The sequence below is a fragment of the Diuraphis noxia genome, unplaced genomic scaffold (genome assembly GCF_037042655.1).
Source record: "Diuraphis noxia isolate RWA-SAM2 unplaced genomic scaffold, SU_Dnox_SAM2 contig0005, whole genome shotgun sequence".
NCBI lineage: Eukaryota > Metazoa > Arthropoda > Insecta > Hemiptera > Aphididae > Diuraphis > Diuraphis noxia.
The window spans coordinates 48,354,866-48,370,133 of record NW_028301715.1 but is presented as its reverse complement, the minus strand read 5'-3'; the positions used below and the strand labels follow the sequence as shown (position 1 = coordinate 48,370,133).

The window sequence follows — 15,268 nt, the reverse complement described above, 5'->3', positions numbered from 1 at the left end:
AAAACATAATTTTTCAATTTTAATTGTATAATTGTTTATTGAAATATATTTTCTCTTTATTGCTTGGCCTTCCCATCATAGAGATATCTTAAAATAAAATATAATGATTACAATAAATATTATTATGTTTTTAATTTTTTATATTTACTAAAAAAATTTTACGGTGTATGGTAAGTATATATCTATAAAATGTATACGTTTATTGAGGCCAGAGATATTAAAAAATGAAAACATTTTCAAAAGTTTCATATAGGCATAAATTTTATATTTCATAGTTTCAAAACATGTAATGACTATTTTGGAATTATTATGTTAAGTATTATTATAACATTTTAAATATTAAATTAAATTTAAAAATAGTTCACCTAATTGAATTGTAACAATATTACGAGATATGTTGAGGCAGCAGCAATCGCCTATGAACAATACAAACAAAATAAATACCATTAACAATCGTTAAAAAATAATAAACAAACAACATACATAATATAAGCACCTACTCATGCCTAATACCCAGTGGTGGATTTATATGGATGATAAAAATTATAATTTTACAACTTAGGGCTTGGTGTGGCACGGTGGTTGGCCGCAGTCACTAATATGTATGTGTGCTGTGGTCAAACATAGTCCAGCGTCGCAGCCCCCCGGATTGGTGACCACCCGAGTTCTTTGTGACCAATCCCTGCCCTAAAAAAAAGCACAAGTTCCAACTGTAACCCCCCACACAAACTCAATGACCCATGTCACAGAGACTAAACAAAATATAGCTTATATAAGACTTGTAACGAGCTGTGACTTTACCTAAAAATCCATAATAATAATATAATAATAATACGTAGTGATAGAGCACAACGGTGTTAAGAAAATTATATTAATAATAATAATAATTCATGTGGCATTATATATATCACTACTCGTATAAATATTCATTTAAGTAGGTCAAGCAAGAATAATTGTGTGTTTTGCGTAAACGAGTATCGCACTATAAAATAAATTTGCAAGGGACATCCGTTTGTGTGACGCGTTTAGCCACACGCACTCGCTTTATGACCATGAATATGAGATATAAGTGGATATTGACTGTAGTGGGGATTAGGGATTCTTCGACGAGAGGAGTTTGTCGACGACACGATCGTAAGACGTAGCGACTGGACGACCAGAAGACCATACCACATTCAGTCACATCTCGCTCATCTACAAAGTTAATTATTTTGTCTTAGACGAAATTCCATTTAAAATATTATTTGGACTTGTCAAATTTCATTAAATAACTGTTTGGATCTAAAAAAATTCCTACTATTACAATAAATCATCAAAAGTTGTTTGTCTTCCATCTAACTAAAATGATCTTCCGACTAGGGTCACTAGGGATCCGTTACAGACTCCATTATTTTTTGTTGTGTATTACTTAAACAAACCTGAGTGGCTGTATTATACTAACATTTATTAGAACTTATTTTATTATAATATGTAATAATATTCATATTGGTGTGTATATATTTTTATATAAATTAATAATTTAATGAACTTAAAAATTGGAAAGGCCTTACTGTAATGCTTTTTTTAATGAAGAATTACCCTCCTTCCCTCTACGCACCACCAATTAATCACTGACTTAAAAAATATTCTGTATTTCTTTCTGGAGTTTAAGTTTGTTCTACATTATAATATTATAACATAATATTCAACATACAGATGTGATTAGATGAGTATTTAAAGTGAAGAAATCGCAAGCAGTAAATTCAATCGCACAGCTGCATATTTGGTTAAGGAACAATTGTATCTGAAAGTAATAAAATACAAATAGTTGTCTGATTTTTAAAATTTATATTAAATAGAAACACATTTTCGTACCTCTTCTTTTGTATTATTGTCTAAATAACGATTACATATGTCCGTAATGAGTGTTTTAGATTTTAATGCCTATAACAAATATTAAACATTTTAATGGTAAAATATGAGGGAATTGTCAAGTGAGAATGTTTTACTCTAACATTTTTCAGTTTCCTGATAACTTCTTCAATACCAAAGAAAAGTATAATAGTAAATTCAAAATGTTTCATTGTTTTTTTTTTTATTTAGCTTACGTATTTTTAATTGTTTTAACAGTCTATCCATGACTGTAAAATATAATGTACTTAAATGTATGACTTATGCACGACTGTGCTATGCATTACGTTTCTTAGAACACATGTGTGCATTATTTTTATGCAGGGACGATTTTCAAAACTAAATTTATTATACTGACATTTTAGAAATATAAAAAAATTGTATTTGTATTAAATCTTCATTAGCTTAACTTGTTTAGCTAAATATCTACGCTGTATACATTCGAAGTATGTAACTTCGTTCTATACATTTTTCTAAGCGATTTGGGCGGGGAGGGATTGAAACCGAGAAACTTTTCGCTCTATATGCACTTCACCACACTACAGATATGTGATGCTTTTTTTCTTGAATTCAATAACTGTATGGAAAATGAAAATTTTAGGTGCATAAGTTTTCAGCCTCTTGGTTCGAATTTAGCTATGTAATTGCTCATCGACGGTGCTATGTGATTGTAATTTATATTATTATACTTTTTTCTCTTTTCTCTCTTTCCTGTAGTATATTTAGCCTTTTTAACTTTATGCTGTAATCAGGCACAATATTCATAAATAATAAAATAATTACACTATTGAAATGCATTTTTGTTTTCACAATATTATTTTCAGACTTCGGAAAAATGTACCCTCGACAGTGGTGCAGCTAAATCAACTATCTAGAACGCCGTATTAAATTAATTTTAGTATTGAAATAAATACATTTTTTTCAATATTAATACTACTTAATATGACAAACATAAGATAACCTATATAAATTACAAACACAACTTTATAATACCTAGGTAGATTTTCAAAATATTAGATATATTAGGTCTAGATGTGCTTTTGAAATACCATTATATCTATTGCCATTAGTTGATAGATACAAACATATTATTACTCGGAATTTATAAATGACATTTTTAAAAATATTGTATAAATTTAACATATTAAAAAAAAAAAAAAAAAATTTAACATATTATGTCGTTTAAAATGTTGTATTGTGAATAATCTAATAAATCCACAATATGTCTTATCATTCAAAAGCCTTTCATAATAAAATATTTTTAATTCACCTGTTTCGATGTTAGGTGTGCTAGAATTGTAATGGACCCAAATCGAACGCTGTATTGTAAAATCCAGCCGTATATTAGTATATTAGACTTGGTCGGATTCATTATTCCTCGAATATGGTAGTACAAGTCAAACATGGAGAACAGACACAGCGAACACATGGAAAGTCCCAATTGGACTCCAAAAAAATCGTTCAAGTTTTTCACTGCTTCACGAGCCAACCTGTGTTTGACTTTTATTTGCTCGACGAAATTGGCCATCGAGTGACCGGCGGCCAGCGTTTGCAAAATATCTCTGTTGAAATCGATATTGTTAATGTTCTTGTCACATTTTTCTCTTGCTCTTAACTTGAACGGGTATTTGTTTCGCATGACCGTATCGATTTTAAGTGCCATTAAATCTTTGTTGATCCCGACGAACTTTTGGTAGAGGATAAAACACAAGACGGTAAAATGAGTTTCTACACAATACATACTCATGTTCTGAACGTACATACAAATAAAAATGCATATTGTAAAATCCCCCCTGTAATAAGCCATCTTCCACAGTCTAAAAGAATTTACCGGTACAGTTAGTAGTAAGCATAATATCACAATTCGAGATGATACTTTTTTCAATACTTCCGTTTCAAATCTAGTCATTGGTTTGAATAGGTGATATTTGTCTACATTTTTCTTGTACTCAATCAGCATATTATTACCTTTAAGAAATATAACTAGTCTTGATATCACACAAGTACTAGACACCACCCTTATAAACAGTCCCTTTATTACTGTGGATAAAGAACCATCACATTTGCCATCCAATGCACAAACAACAGCAGGTGTCATGTAGAAATTATAAACAGATGATATTATTAAGAACGTAGAAAAAAAGATTTGCCATTTATTGTAACGGAAATCAATAGAAATTACACTAAAACATTTCCAAAACAAATTAGGCCATTTTGGGATTAAACGAAACATCGTAGACTACCAGATGACCATCTATGTTTAACCACTTTTATATACTTGTATTATTTTGTATTTAAAAGTAAAAGTCATACTGTTGATCTAAAATATGGATGGTCGTGTATAGCTACCGAGGTAAAATAAAACATAAACAACTATATTGTTTATTCTTTATGCAGTGTGATATAGCTATATTATAATAATATTTTAATAACTCGATTTTGTTTTTCAAACAATGCGTTGCTTGTTAATTTATTATTAACTAGAAAAACTTTGGTAATAAATATACACAATAAACTTTCCTTTATTACAAGAATTATAATAATTACGAAGTAATACTAACAAAAATAACAATGTATTACCTCGGGAAAGAGTTATAGTTTCATTTTATGCCTACTTGTTATTTAACCTGATAACTCTGAATCGAAGTTCTCTTTCTAACCTTTACTGATGATTCATCATTTATTTATGTCCAAAATCATCATTCAGATGTTAATTTTTACTCATATATTCATATACCTAATGTTAAAAAAAACATCGTTAAAATATTAAGTAACCATCCATAAAATATATTGATGTTTAATAATAAATCTTAAAAGATTAAAAATAAATGCACGACTTGAATTTTATTAAATTATACAATAATGATCATTATTAAATACCAATTTTAATAATTTCGCTTAAATATCATAATTTTTAGTACAGTACATTGAATCAATTATAAATAAATATATAAAACTAATTAACGTTGAAATATTGTATTTTAATATCTGTATTAGTTATTTGCATGTCACCAGCTTACTGCTGTATAACTTTTGTTTAGAAACGAAGTATTTATGTTTGTTATTTGAAATTAATTTCATTTAATTGACTTTTAATAATATAACAAGATATGTTATTCCAGTAGCTAAAGCCTAAAAAAAAAACAATACATTTATTTTAATTTGTTAAATCGATACATAGGTAGGTTACTAGGTAATAACTAGTATTACATAGAAACGCACGCTTAAATTGAATAAATACATTTATTTTATACTATTTGAAAAATATAATTTTTGTAGTAGTTATTTGTTATAATATATAAGTATATATCATTATAGATTACAGTATAGTATATTATAGTCATAATATTAAATCCACTTTCAGCTACCATCAAGTTCATAAAAGAGGCAGAACTACAAAATAAAATATGAATACTGTTAAATAGTATAGTTGTCAATGTAAATTAAATTTTGTAACTCAATGGCCTATGTCGCCGAAGGTATATTTCGTTTTAATAAAAAAAAAAAAATTAATATTAAGTCTTTATTTTTATTTATATACTTATATAATTTATGTTATAATAACAATTTACACATAGGTACTCTAAGGGTAAAACACTATTGCATACGTTCGTTATAGGCGACACATTTTTAAGCCACACGATTCCGTATGATTTTACCTGATTTTTAACAACACGATTACGTATACAAAATTTTAAGCGTTGTTGCCAATTTTCATACCGGTATATATGCCACATATATATGACCAGAGTTGAGATTTTACAATATTTGCATATTTCTTATGAGATTTCTTAAAAAATAGCAGAGTAAGCTAAAAATGTGTTTCATGATAGAAAGAACTCAAATTAAAAATTTTACTATGGATTTTTTTTGGATTTTTACCTGTTTTTGAATCAAAATCAATCTAATTTTATGAAATTATATTTATTTTTTTGTCAATCAAATTATCATGTATTTTAAGTACCACAAATGGACCTGAAAGCTTTTATAGGACTTATAATGGACAATTTCACATTTCTCATCCTCCAACACATGTTGTTATTCAAATATTGAAAGACCAGATCAATATTATACAATCGGTAAATAATGGGATAATAAAGAAAATGGCAAAAAAGACTTAAATAGAATTCAAAATCCAATGAAGGATTATGACGAGTATAAAATCCATAAGAAATGTAATTCAATATTTAAAATTAGTAACCTATAAGAAATTTAAATTTAAGCATTTTTTTTAAATATATTTAGGATTATTTTATTAAAATAATAATTTATGATTTTATTTATTTATTAATACATTTTTGATTGTTTAGTTAGCCTCATTTTATTTATTATTTATTTTATATACGATGAAATTAGCAAATTTGACAACGTTGCATACAATTTCATACGCAATCGTGTTTATTTATTACTTTTTAAAAGTACTATTAATACATCAACAAACATACGCAATCGTGTTCTACCCTACTCATCTAACCGTTTCCAAAATTCCCGAAAGATAATCGTCTATAATCACTACAATGGTTTTTTTTTTTATTATGCTATGATGATTTCTATTGCACACCTTTTTATGCGGTTAATTGCTGATTCTATCAATTTTTGTCTGAGCGTTTGAAATATACTTCATATCAAAAATTTATTTCTTATCTATCTTACTAATTGAATTTAAGAATTTAAAAATGACGATAATATGAAATTCATAATGTATAATATATAATATATTGTACCTAAATATTAAATAATATTTTTGAATAAATTCAAAACAATAACTGGAAACAAAAAAGTTAAAATAAATTAAAATCTTATCCACTAGATAGGTACTATTAATAATTTAACACTTACAGTAGTTATAAGATGAGGGTGTAATGTGAAAAAATCACATGCAATAAATTCCAATGAACTATGATATATTTGATCAAAAAATAAGCATAACTATAAAAGTATAACATTATTATTAATATGATTATAAGTAATTAAATAATTGTTGTTGCTTATAAAAATATATTGTTTTACCTCTTCCTTTGTGGTTTTATCTAAATATCGATTATTTATATCAGCTATAAGCATTTTTGTATTATAAGCCTAAAATGAAAATAGAATATTATACAGTAATACATTAATAGGGAGTGTATAATGGATAACTTAACTCTATCCTACTTAGTAGTCAGTAGTAAGTTTTAGTAAATTATAATAAGTTATACCGAATATATCATTTATGCTATATTGTCTAATTTTTATTGAAAATTGAGATTTTTTTAACTTTTTTTTTAACTCTTCAGATTATTTAGATTAAATCTATTTAGATTAACATTTTTTTTTTAGTATAAAATAACGAATGATAGGCTCGTTGGATTTTGACTAATAAATTGCTTAATTATTATAAAGATGCGTGGCTCTGCAATACGGCAAAATGATCTGCACATTTTCATATTCATATAGGTACATATATAATAGAGGGTTAAACAACTAATAACATTAATCATGGCTCATAAGCTAGTTGTAAATGTTCAAAAATAAAAATAAAAGTATTACTTTGACACTGTGTGCAAAAAAAAAAAGTGATTTTGTCGATTTTGAGTTTATAACATATTATTATTTATATTTAATTTATGATGACTGAAATTTTTATAAAATTGTAAAAAAAAATATGATTGAAAAATTATAACCTTTGTGTGATCTCCATATTAATGTAAATCAAGAAATCAAGATATTGAATAAATATATTTATATACACAGTGGACGCCGCTAATTGGACTCACAGTTAATAGACTCATTCGCGTATTGGACTCAAATCGGCTAGTCCCCGATTTACACATTTACTATCAAATAGCAAAAAAATTGTATATTCGACTCACATCACACAGTTTAAAATAGGGTAATTTTAAAATTAGATAAATTAAAAAAACACGTACATAGGTACTATATAGGGTGCGTGTAAATTACACAGGTACCTACCTACATTTATTTTACTTGAAGAAAAAATGTAAATTCCACAGATACGTTTATTTTACCTGAAATAAAAGTATCAAAATCTAATCTGATTATCTAAGATTACACCATTTATCATTTATGTGGACACACATTTATTATAATATATTTATTTATTTAGATACCTAGGTAAAATAATTTTTTAAAAAGAAATTATATTATAATCAAATAGAGAAAATAGAAAAAAATATATAATTGTTTATAATAATTAACATTACGTAGGTAATACGTATCTTCGTAATTTATATACGGATTTATTAGTTATAGGTACTTATTATATTTAGATACTTATATATTTTTTTACCCAATATTAAAACAAAACATATAATAATCAATAATCGATGGGGGTCACTATAGTTAGTATGAAAGTAGTTAGTATATGGGTATTATGATATTATCTGCGGTTATTAATATGAAGTTTAGATAAGTCAGTCGAAAGTTTATGTGTAGATATATTAAAAATAGTAAGTTGTAATCTGCGGAGTTTATGAGTTTTCAAATCAAAAATACTTATAAGTGGAATTTACATTTTTTTTACCTGAAAAAAAAATGTATCGATTGAATTTATATGTTATGAATCCAACCCTAAAATCGAATACCTGTAAATCGGTGGAATTTACAATTGCCCATATTATATAAGTATAAATAAACATACTATAAATGCAATATAAGTCGGTACCGGTACAGTTGCTTTTATCGCGGAAATAAAATAAATTACCTTTTCACGATAAACCAAGAAAATAAATGCTAAATATGATAATGAAGTTGCCCGAAGAAAGGAATATTCAATCAAACCTAGATGAACTTTTATCAAAAAATTAAAAAACTTTAAGTATACCTATATATTATTTTATTTTATTTTTTATTGCATTTATACAATATGTAAATAAATATTTTTAAAGTAAATAAGTTTTAATTTAAAAAAAATTTTTGGGTCATTTATCTTATTTACTCATTTGGTTAATGGACTCAAATGGTCATGCCCAAAAGTGAGTCCAATAAGCGGCGTCAAATATATTTTATATATGTATATATGAAGAATTAACTAAAATTATGGGTAGGGCCGTTGGGGAAGGTATAATGCACTGAAATAGAGATGCTATTGTGTACCATATTACCATACAATTAGATAGATCAGTGTTTCTCAATCTGTGGTACGCTAAGAAAATCTCGCTTCATGAAAAAAACTGAAATTGATCATTATTAGTATAAAATAGGTATTACTTGCTTTATTTTATATAAATAATAATTATAAATAGGTACTAAATTTTACATTAAAAACTTAAACAATCATAATTTTCTAGTTCCTTGAGAAATAATATTCCAAGCATGAAAAATAACGTTTACATTTTTGGTGAGCAACAAAAACGTTATTTGGTTAAGTGGTACACGAAAATTTTCAAGCTGTGTAGGTGATACCAGTAATACGCATACCTAAAAGGTTGAGAACCACTGAGATACATTATAGAAATTAAATTCTCAATTTTATCGATTTATGGAGTAATATATTAATACATGATAATAAATGAAAATCAAATAATATTACATACTTGTTTTGTAGTGAAGTGTGATGTGATTATGATTGCAAAACATCTGAATATGTATTGCAGTATCCATCCGTAAATAAATATTTTAGATGTCGTCTTGACATCCTTAGCATTAACTTCTCCGTATATATCGATTAAAATCAAAATGAATAAGAAAACTAAAGACGACCCTAGTTGAATTCCGTACAACTTATTAAGGTCTCGTAAGGCACCTCTGACAAACTGATGCTTCATTCTAAGTAATTCAATAGTGTTGGCTAACGTTTGAAATTGTGGACTATTAACAACATCACTCGGTACTTCATTTTGCAACACGGCTGGATATTTGTTTTTAGATATAGTTTTTGTCTTCAACACAACCAACTCTTCATTAATAATTTGAAATTTTTGGAATAACCCAAAACAACGGACAATAAAACCAATTTCTATCAGACAAATGCTCCAATTTTGTACATACATTGTTGTAAAAAAAATTAAGATCTCAATTCCGTACTTATTATAATTAATTAAATAAAGCCTGACTATATTTATTGGCAGTATGATACTGATGTATGTTAATCCAATAAACATAATAAAAATATTCCGAGATGATTTTTGAGAAATACTTATTGGAAAATGCAGTTCATACTTATTAATTTTATGATTATACTTAGAAAAATTGGCTAAATAGTTTATCATATTCGAAATGTTAGAGACAAAACACGCTATAGCAATTATTCGAGGGAACATAGAGTTTACATATGTTACCAATTCGGTATTGCAAGTGATAAATGAACAAACATATTTTGACGAATTTATACAGTTATACACACATGTCATAGCCAATGTTATAGAATATATAATTTCTAGATAAAGACGCAGTTTATTCAAACAGAACTTAAACATTGTTTGAATTACAAAACACAGACCTGAATTGATAAAATTCAATTATACGAGCAGGGAATTGTGTGTAAAAAAGTTGTAAGTGTTGCACAGTAAATACTAAAATGTAGGTACTTATTTCTTTCTTGTGTATTCATAAGTACTCATCCTGTGTGTACCTACACTGTACGTCATATTATTATAAGTGAATACTTGGAAATGCCAATTAGAAGCAAAAACTTCTCAATTTATGATATAGTTTATTCTGAAAAGTACTTTCATTATTTACTTTTTGGTTTACAAAATCATTAAGAATATATCATAATCAATATATTTATATAATAATGTTAAATGTTAATATTTCTAAATTAGTTTATTGTTACAGTAGATGCATTTAATATAATGTATTTAACAAAATGAATTCTTTGATTACGATCCTTAAATTATTTCAATTTTATTTCATTTTAAAATCTATCAATTATATCAAAATTTATTGAGTCAGTTTGATTAAAATTTGTATTTTTGTTAAAGATTGTAATCAATTAAATCGTATAAAAACAAAGTATTTATTAACATAATGTACAGAATACAGATAATTGTATAACACATTTAAAATTGTCATCACACAGTCCATATTGCATATTTATTGTATTCAAATGTCCCTCAAAAATAATCAGAAATCGTAGATACTTAAAAAATATCTAGAGATTACACAAGTGTTTTTTTTACATTTGTGGATAATTTAAAATTACAGTTTTAAAACATTAACACTTTATTTATGTTTATTAATAAATTATACGTAAATAATAATAAAATAATGACATACATATCTAATTTAATTTGTTCTTAAAGTTTTAAATAATCTTTATTCTTAAACGGTAATATTGCTTAAGTTTAATTTGTTTTGTTAGGTATCTAAAGAAACTGCAAGAATATAACGAGATACGTTGTAGCCACGACTATGGTCTGAAAAAATTAAAATATTAGATAGAAGTATTAGATTCTTAAATAATTGTTCGCATAATAAGTAATAAACAATATAAATTATAAGTTATAAAATAATCTATTTATGTATCGATATTTCCAATGTACCAAAATCAAACACACAATGTGTTAAAACTAAATTGAGGAATTGAGTGAAATTTTTTATAAATTATTATAATAACATTTAAATCGTATAGGCATAATATTATAATAGTTTCAATTAATATACATATAGGTACCTATTTAATACTATGACTTTAGGACCATGATAGGTCGTTTTAAAAGAAAATTTTAATATGTATCATTATAAAGATTAAAGACTCGTTATAACAATGATTTTAAGGATACATTTTAAATTTATGTATAAAATCAAACAGGGAATAATATTGAAAACTTTAGATAGTTAGTTGTTGTCGTAATATGATTTGCTTTTATTTGCAATAAGATTAAGACAACATCTTCCGTATATAAAATAGGTATCAGACTTATGAATTACAATTTCGACTTTCGAGAACGTTGTAAAAACATCTTCTATAAGTTGAAAAAGTATAGCAAAGTTTAAATAATCTAAACTAATATAAAAAAAGAAAAATTATTCATTTGTATATAATTAATGGCTATGTATATATATATATATATAAACATTAAACTTACAGAAGTAATTATTCTTGTGTTTATTATGAACAAATCGTAAATCGAAAAGTCCACTGAACGACTAGATAATTCCTTCAAAAACAACTGTAACTAAAAAAATTTAAAATTATTTGTTACAAGCACGGTTGTCGATATTACAACGGTATGCATTATGGTTGTATAAAACCTTTGACCATGGTTAAAATAAGTATATTATTAAATCTAGGCGAGTTTCTACCACACGCGTCCGCAAAAATCCTTTGCCGTGATTGGTTGGTTGGGTTAGGTTACCAAGTTACCATATTGTTGGACATGGTTGAACATTTGACGTGCACACGGCATATGCGTGGAAACTGGAAATCCGCCTTTATGAGCGCACAACAATAAGCAACAAACTCTATTATAACTCATCCAGTAAAAACAGTAAAGTACATCTCGGGCCTCGGTTAACATTACAGGAAATTGGTTATCGAAAAAATGATTTAAAATCAGTGTAGCCACTCGCAACAATATAATATGAAAATTATCAACTTTTAATTATCAATTCATTTTAAATTAATAAAAGCCATTAATTAATAATTTGTTATACGTTAGTATTATCCTAACGTATTTTTGTAATACTTGATATTTACTATTTAGTAAATCATATATATCGTGGTGAGATAATCAATACATTTAATGTTTATTAATTGTCATGATAAATATTAGCTTAGCTTCTAAGTTGGATATTATGAAATGTTTAAATTCTATTTTATATTAACATTTCAGTTAGTATTACATTTCAAATTACGATCGTTTTTTTTTCAATACACTATAGTTTTTTGATTTTACGAAATCATAATGGTCGCCGATGGCCGAGATGAACTGGACGAGTTATGCGACTATACTCAGTATGGGTTTTGTCAATACTGCAAGAATGAAGGTGAGGTGAATGTAATAAATAGCACAAACACATTTGCTAAATACCGTATGTCTAGGCTCTTGAGTATATTTTACGTTTTACTTCTTAAATACATTCTTAAACTTTTATAACATAACATTAATAATTTTCATAAATGTATGAAAATGACTTAACTAGATAGGAAAGTTAGTCTGAGAAATCACCCCGCCCCACACACACTTAAAACTGCCATTGTCAATACTAACCTCTTCTTTTGTGTTGTGGTCTGTATGCTTATTATTTATGTCAGTTAAAATCGTTTTTGATTTGTTTGCCTTGAAAAAAAAAGATTATAGGAAGCGTTTAATCTAAAATAAAATAAGTAGATATACCTAGAAGATGTATCAAAAAATAGATGGAAATGTAATCTAATTAATAATTATCAATAGGGACTGTATTATAATACAAGTAAATTAATCGTCTCTAAATTCATATTAGTTTATTTTAATATGTGTTATTAATTTATTATATGTTGTGTAATACCTTTACACAACTAACTACGTCTATATCCATTACAATTAGTGATAATAATTACAAAATATATATGACTTTATTTATGATAAATATATATGATTAGATATATTATATATATATATAATTTATATATATTACTGCCAGAGCTTGGATTTTATATGATTTGCATACTTAAGTGTAATCAACTCGAAAATAGTTTAGTAGGATTCAAATTTGTTTTATTATTCAAATAATTGAAAGATGGTATTTTATTTTGCATAATTCCGTAGGTTTTTAAATTTATTTTTCTGCATGTAGTCTGTTAATTAAGTATTTTAGTAAAAAGTGAAATTCGTATAAGTATATTTTACTATAACATAATAAAAATAGCAAATTATAATGTAAATGCTCAACCAAAATAATGATAATATCTAGATTATTATATAATTTTATATCATATTATTAAATCTCGTAATAAAACAGATTTAATAATATGAGTGGATAGAGGTTAATATTCAAAATTACCTGTTTTGTAGTGGCATGTGTTGTCAGCACAATCGTACAAAATCTAAATGCATACTGGAGCAACCATACATTTAGGAACCAATCAATTTTGAATATGTTTAATCTAGTCATCACAACATCGTAAATATCAAACAATGCCATTGCTAGTAAAATGAATAAAGACAATCCCAATTGAAATTTGTATATATCGTTCAGGTCACTAACTGAGTCGCTGACAAATCGGTGTCTCATCTTAAGTGATTCGATATTATTGACCAATTGACAACCTTTGATTCGTTGATAGGAATCATCGTTAAAATCTGTTCTATCACGAATGTTGTTATATTTTTCCGAGGTTAATACTGCTGGGTATCTGTTTGCGACGATCGTTCTGGACTTCAAAACGGCCATGTCGTCGTTGATGGATCGATATTTTTGATATAATCCAAAACAATAAGCAATAAACTGCAGTTCGGTAATACATAAGCACGCATTCTGTATATACATAATTGAAAAAAACACAACCATTGCATTATCTTGGAATTCACCATAAAGCAAATAAATTCTAATGACATTAGCTGGTAGTATAATACTAATATTTAGAGATACTATGACAATAACGAAAATGCGAAAATTTGCTTTATCGAAATCCGCCAGCGGATAGTACAGTTCGTACCTTTTGATGTGCTCTTCGTACTTTAAGGTCGCATATAAATTTTTGTACGTATACGTTACTTTAGATAGCATACATACGATGGAAACTACTCGAGGAAACATAGATACCATAATCGTGGACTTTGACGTATTACAATTATTATATAGTTTACACATAAATTTTGCAGACTCTATACAACTATAGAAACACGAAAACACTGACATTATGGAAATCACTACTCCAATATTGTCATAACACGTATTAAAATAACACATTATCGTCATTATCACTTAAATACAATGTTATGTTATGGTGTCAAATGAGTTTATAAAAATTGAATATTTATTTAAAACCTATCGATGGACTGCGAATAAAGTGACGAGCAGTTGTCAGTTTTGATAGAAAAATATAACAACAACTAAGATATATCATTATTTTTTATGAATTTATTATTCTATTATTTTTTACTACTTCAAATTTGTGTTCCGTTTAAAAAGTACATAATATTTAATAATTTAAAAATTGTTTAATGATAGTATGATTATTATTTATTCATAAATTCTCAAACAATCATTATTATCACATAAAAATGTAAAATATACAAGTCAAGTAATTTGTAGTGTGACGTTATCTACACGTTTCTGCCAAAACTGTGTTTTTACCAATACTAGTTTCCACAAAAGAATATATCTTGCCCTTTTTTAATAACACCCGTTTACACCAAAATAATACCTATTTATAAACTAAATAATGCTAGTATACAGGAGGTGTATTTAACATATTAAATATTTTTAAAATAAGCATAGGTATGAATGT

General features: G+C 26.4%; 3 protein-coding genes across 3 annotated transcripts; all 3 read right to left on the bottom strand.

Moving 5' to 3' along the window:
• Nucleotides 1-332: 332 nt before the first annotated feature.
• LOC107165399 (uncharacterized) lies at nt 333-4,123 on the bottom strand. The gene is made up of 4 exons (XM_015513608.2): nt 3,161-4,123; nt 1,855-1,923; nt 1,694-1,783; nt 333-416 (listed from the first exon to the last, which is right to left on the bottom strand). The coding sequence occupies exons 1-4, from the start codon at nt 4,121-4,123 to the stop codon at nt 366-368; spliced, it is 1,173 nt and encodes a 390-aa protein (XP_015369094.2). The 3' UTR covers nt 333-365.
• A 2,573-nt stretch (nt 4,124-6,696) lies between these two features.
• LOC149055438 (uncharacterized) lies at nt 6,697-10,307 on the bottom strand. The gene is made up of 3 exons (XM_089229563.1): nt 9,426-10,307; nt 6,901-6,969; nt 6,697-6,819 (listed from the first exon to the last, which is right to left on the bottom strand). The coding sequence occupies exons 1-3, from the start codon at nt 10,305-10,307 to the stop codon at nt 6,697-6,699; spliced, it is 1,074 nt and encodes a 357-aa protein (XP_089085689.1).
• A 644-nt stretch (nt 10,308-10,951) lies between these two features.
• On the bottom strand, nt 10,952-14,566 carry LOC149055437 (uncharacterized). Its single transcript, XM_089229368.1, has 4 exons — nt 13,819-14,566; nt 13,047-13,115; nt 11,922-12,011; nt 10,952-11,249 (listed from the first exon to the last, which is right to left on the bottom strand). The coding sequence occupies exons 1-4, from the start codon at nt 14,542-14,544 to the stop codon at nt 11,199-11,201; spliced, it is 936 nt and encodes a 311-aa protein (XP_089085494.1). The 5' UTR covers nt 14,545-14,566; the 3' UTR covers nt 10,952-11,198.
• Between the last annotated feature and the right edge of the window lie 702 nt (nt 14,567-15,268).

Bases quoted from the DNA above. Each gene is read 5' to 3' on its own strand.
- LOC107165399 (XM_015513608.2), bottom strand. From the start codon at position 4,123: ATGTTTCGTTTAATCCCAAAATGGCCTAATTTGTTTTGGAAATGTTTT. The intron at 1,784-1,854 runs GTACGAAAATGT...TATTACTTTCAG, and splicing joins ACAATAATACAAAAGAAGAG to ATACAATTGTTCCTTAACCA. The intron at 417-1,693 runs GTATGTTGAATA...TATTGTTCATAG, and splicing joins ATACTCATCTAATCACATCT to GCGATTGCTGCTGCCTCAAC.
- LOC149055438 (XM_089229563.1), bottom strand. From the start codon at position 10,307: ATGTTTAAGTTCTGTTTGAATAAACTGCGTCTTTATCTAGAAATTATA. The intron at 6,970-9,425 runs GTATGTAATATT...TTTTCATTTTAG, and splicing joins CACACTTCACTACAAAACAA to GCTTATAATACAAAAATGCT. The intron at 6,820-6,900 runs GTAAAACAATAT...ATACTTTTATAG, and splicing joins ATAAAACCACAAAGGAAGAG to TTATGCTTATTTTTTGATCA.
- LOC149055437 (XM_089229368.1), bottom strand. From the start codon at position 14,544: ATGCTATCTAAAGTAACGTATACGTACAAAAATTTATATGCGACCTTA. The intron at 13,116-13,818 runs GTAATTTTGAAT...TTTTTTTTCAAG, and splicing joins CACATGCCACTACAAAACAG to GCAAACAAATCAAAAACGAT. The intron at 12,012-13,046 runs GTTAGTATTGAC...AAATTTTTTTAG, and splicing joins ACCACAACACAAAAGAAGAG to TTACAGTTGTTTTTGAAGGA.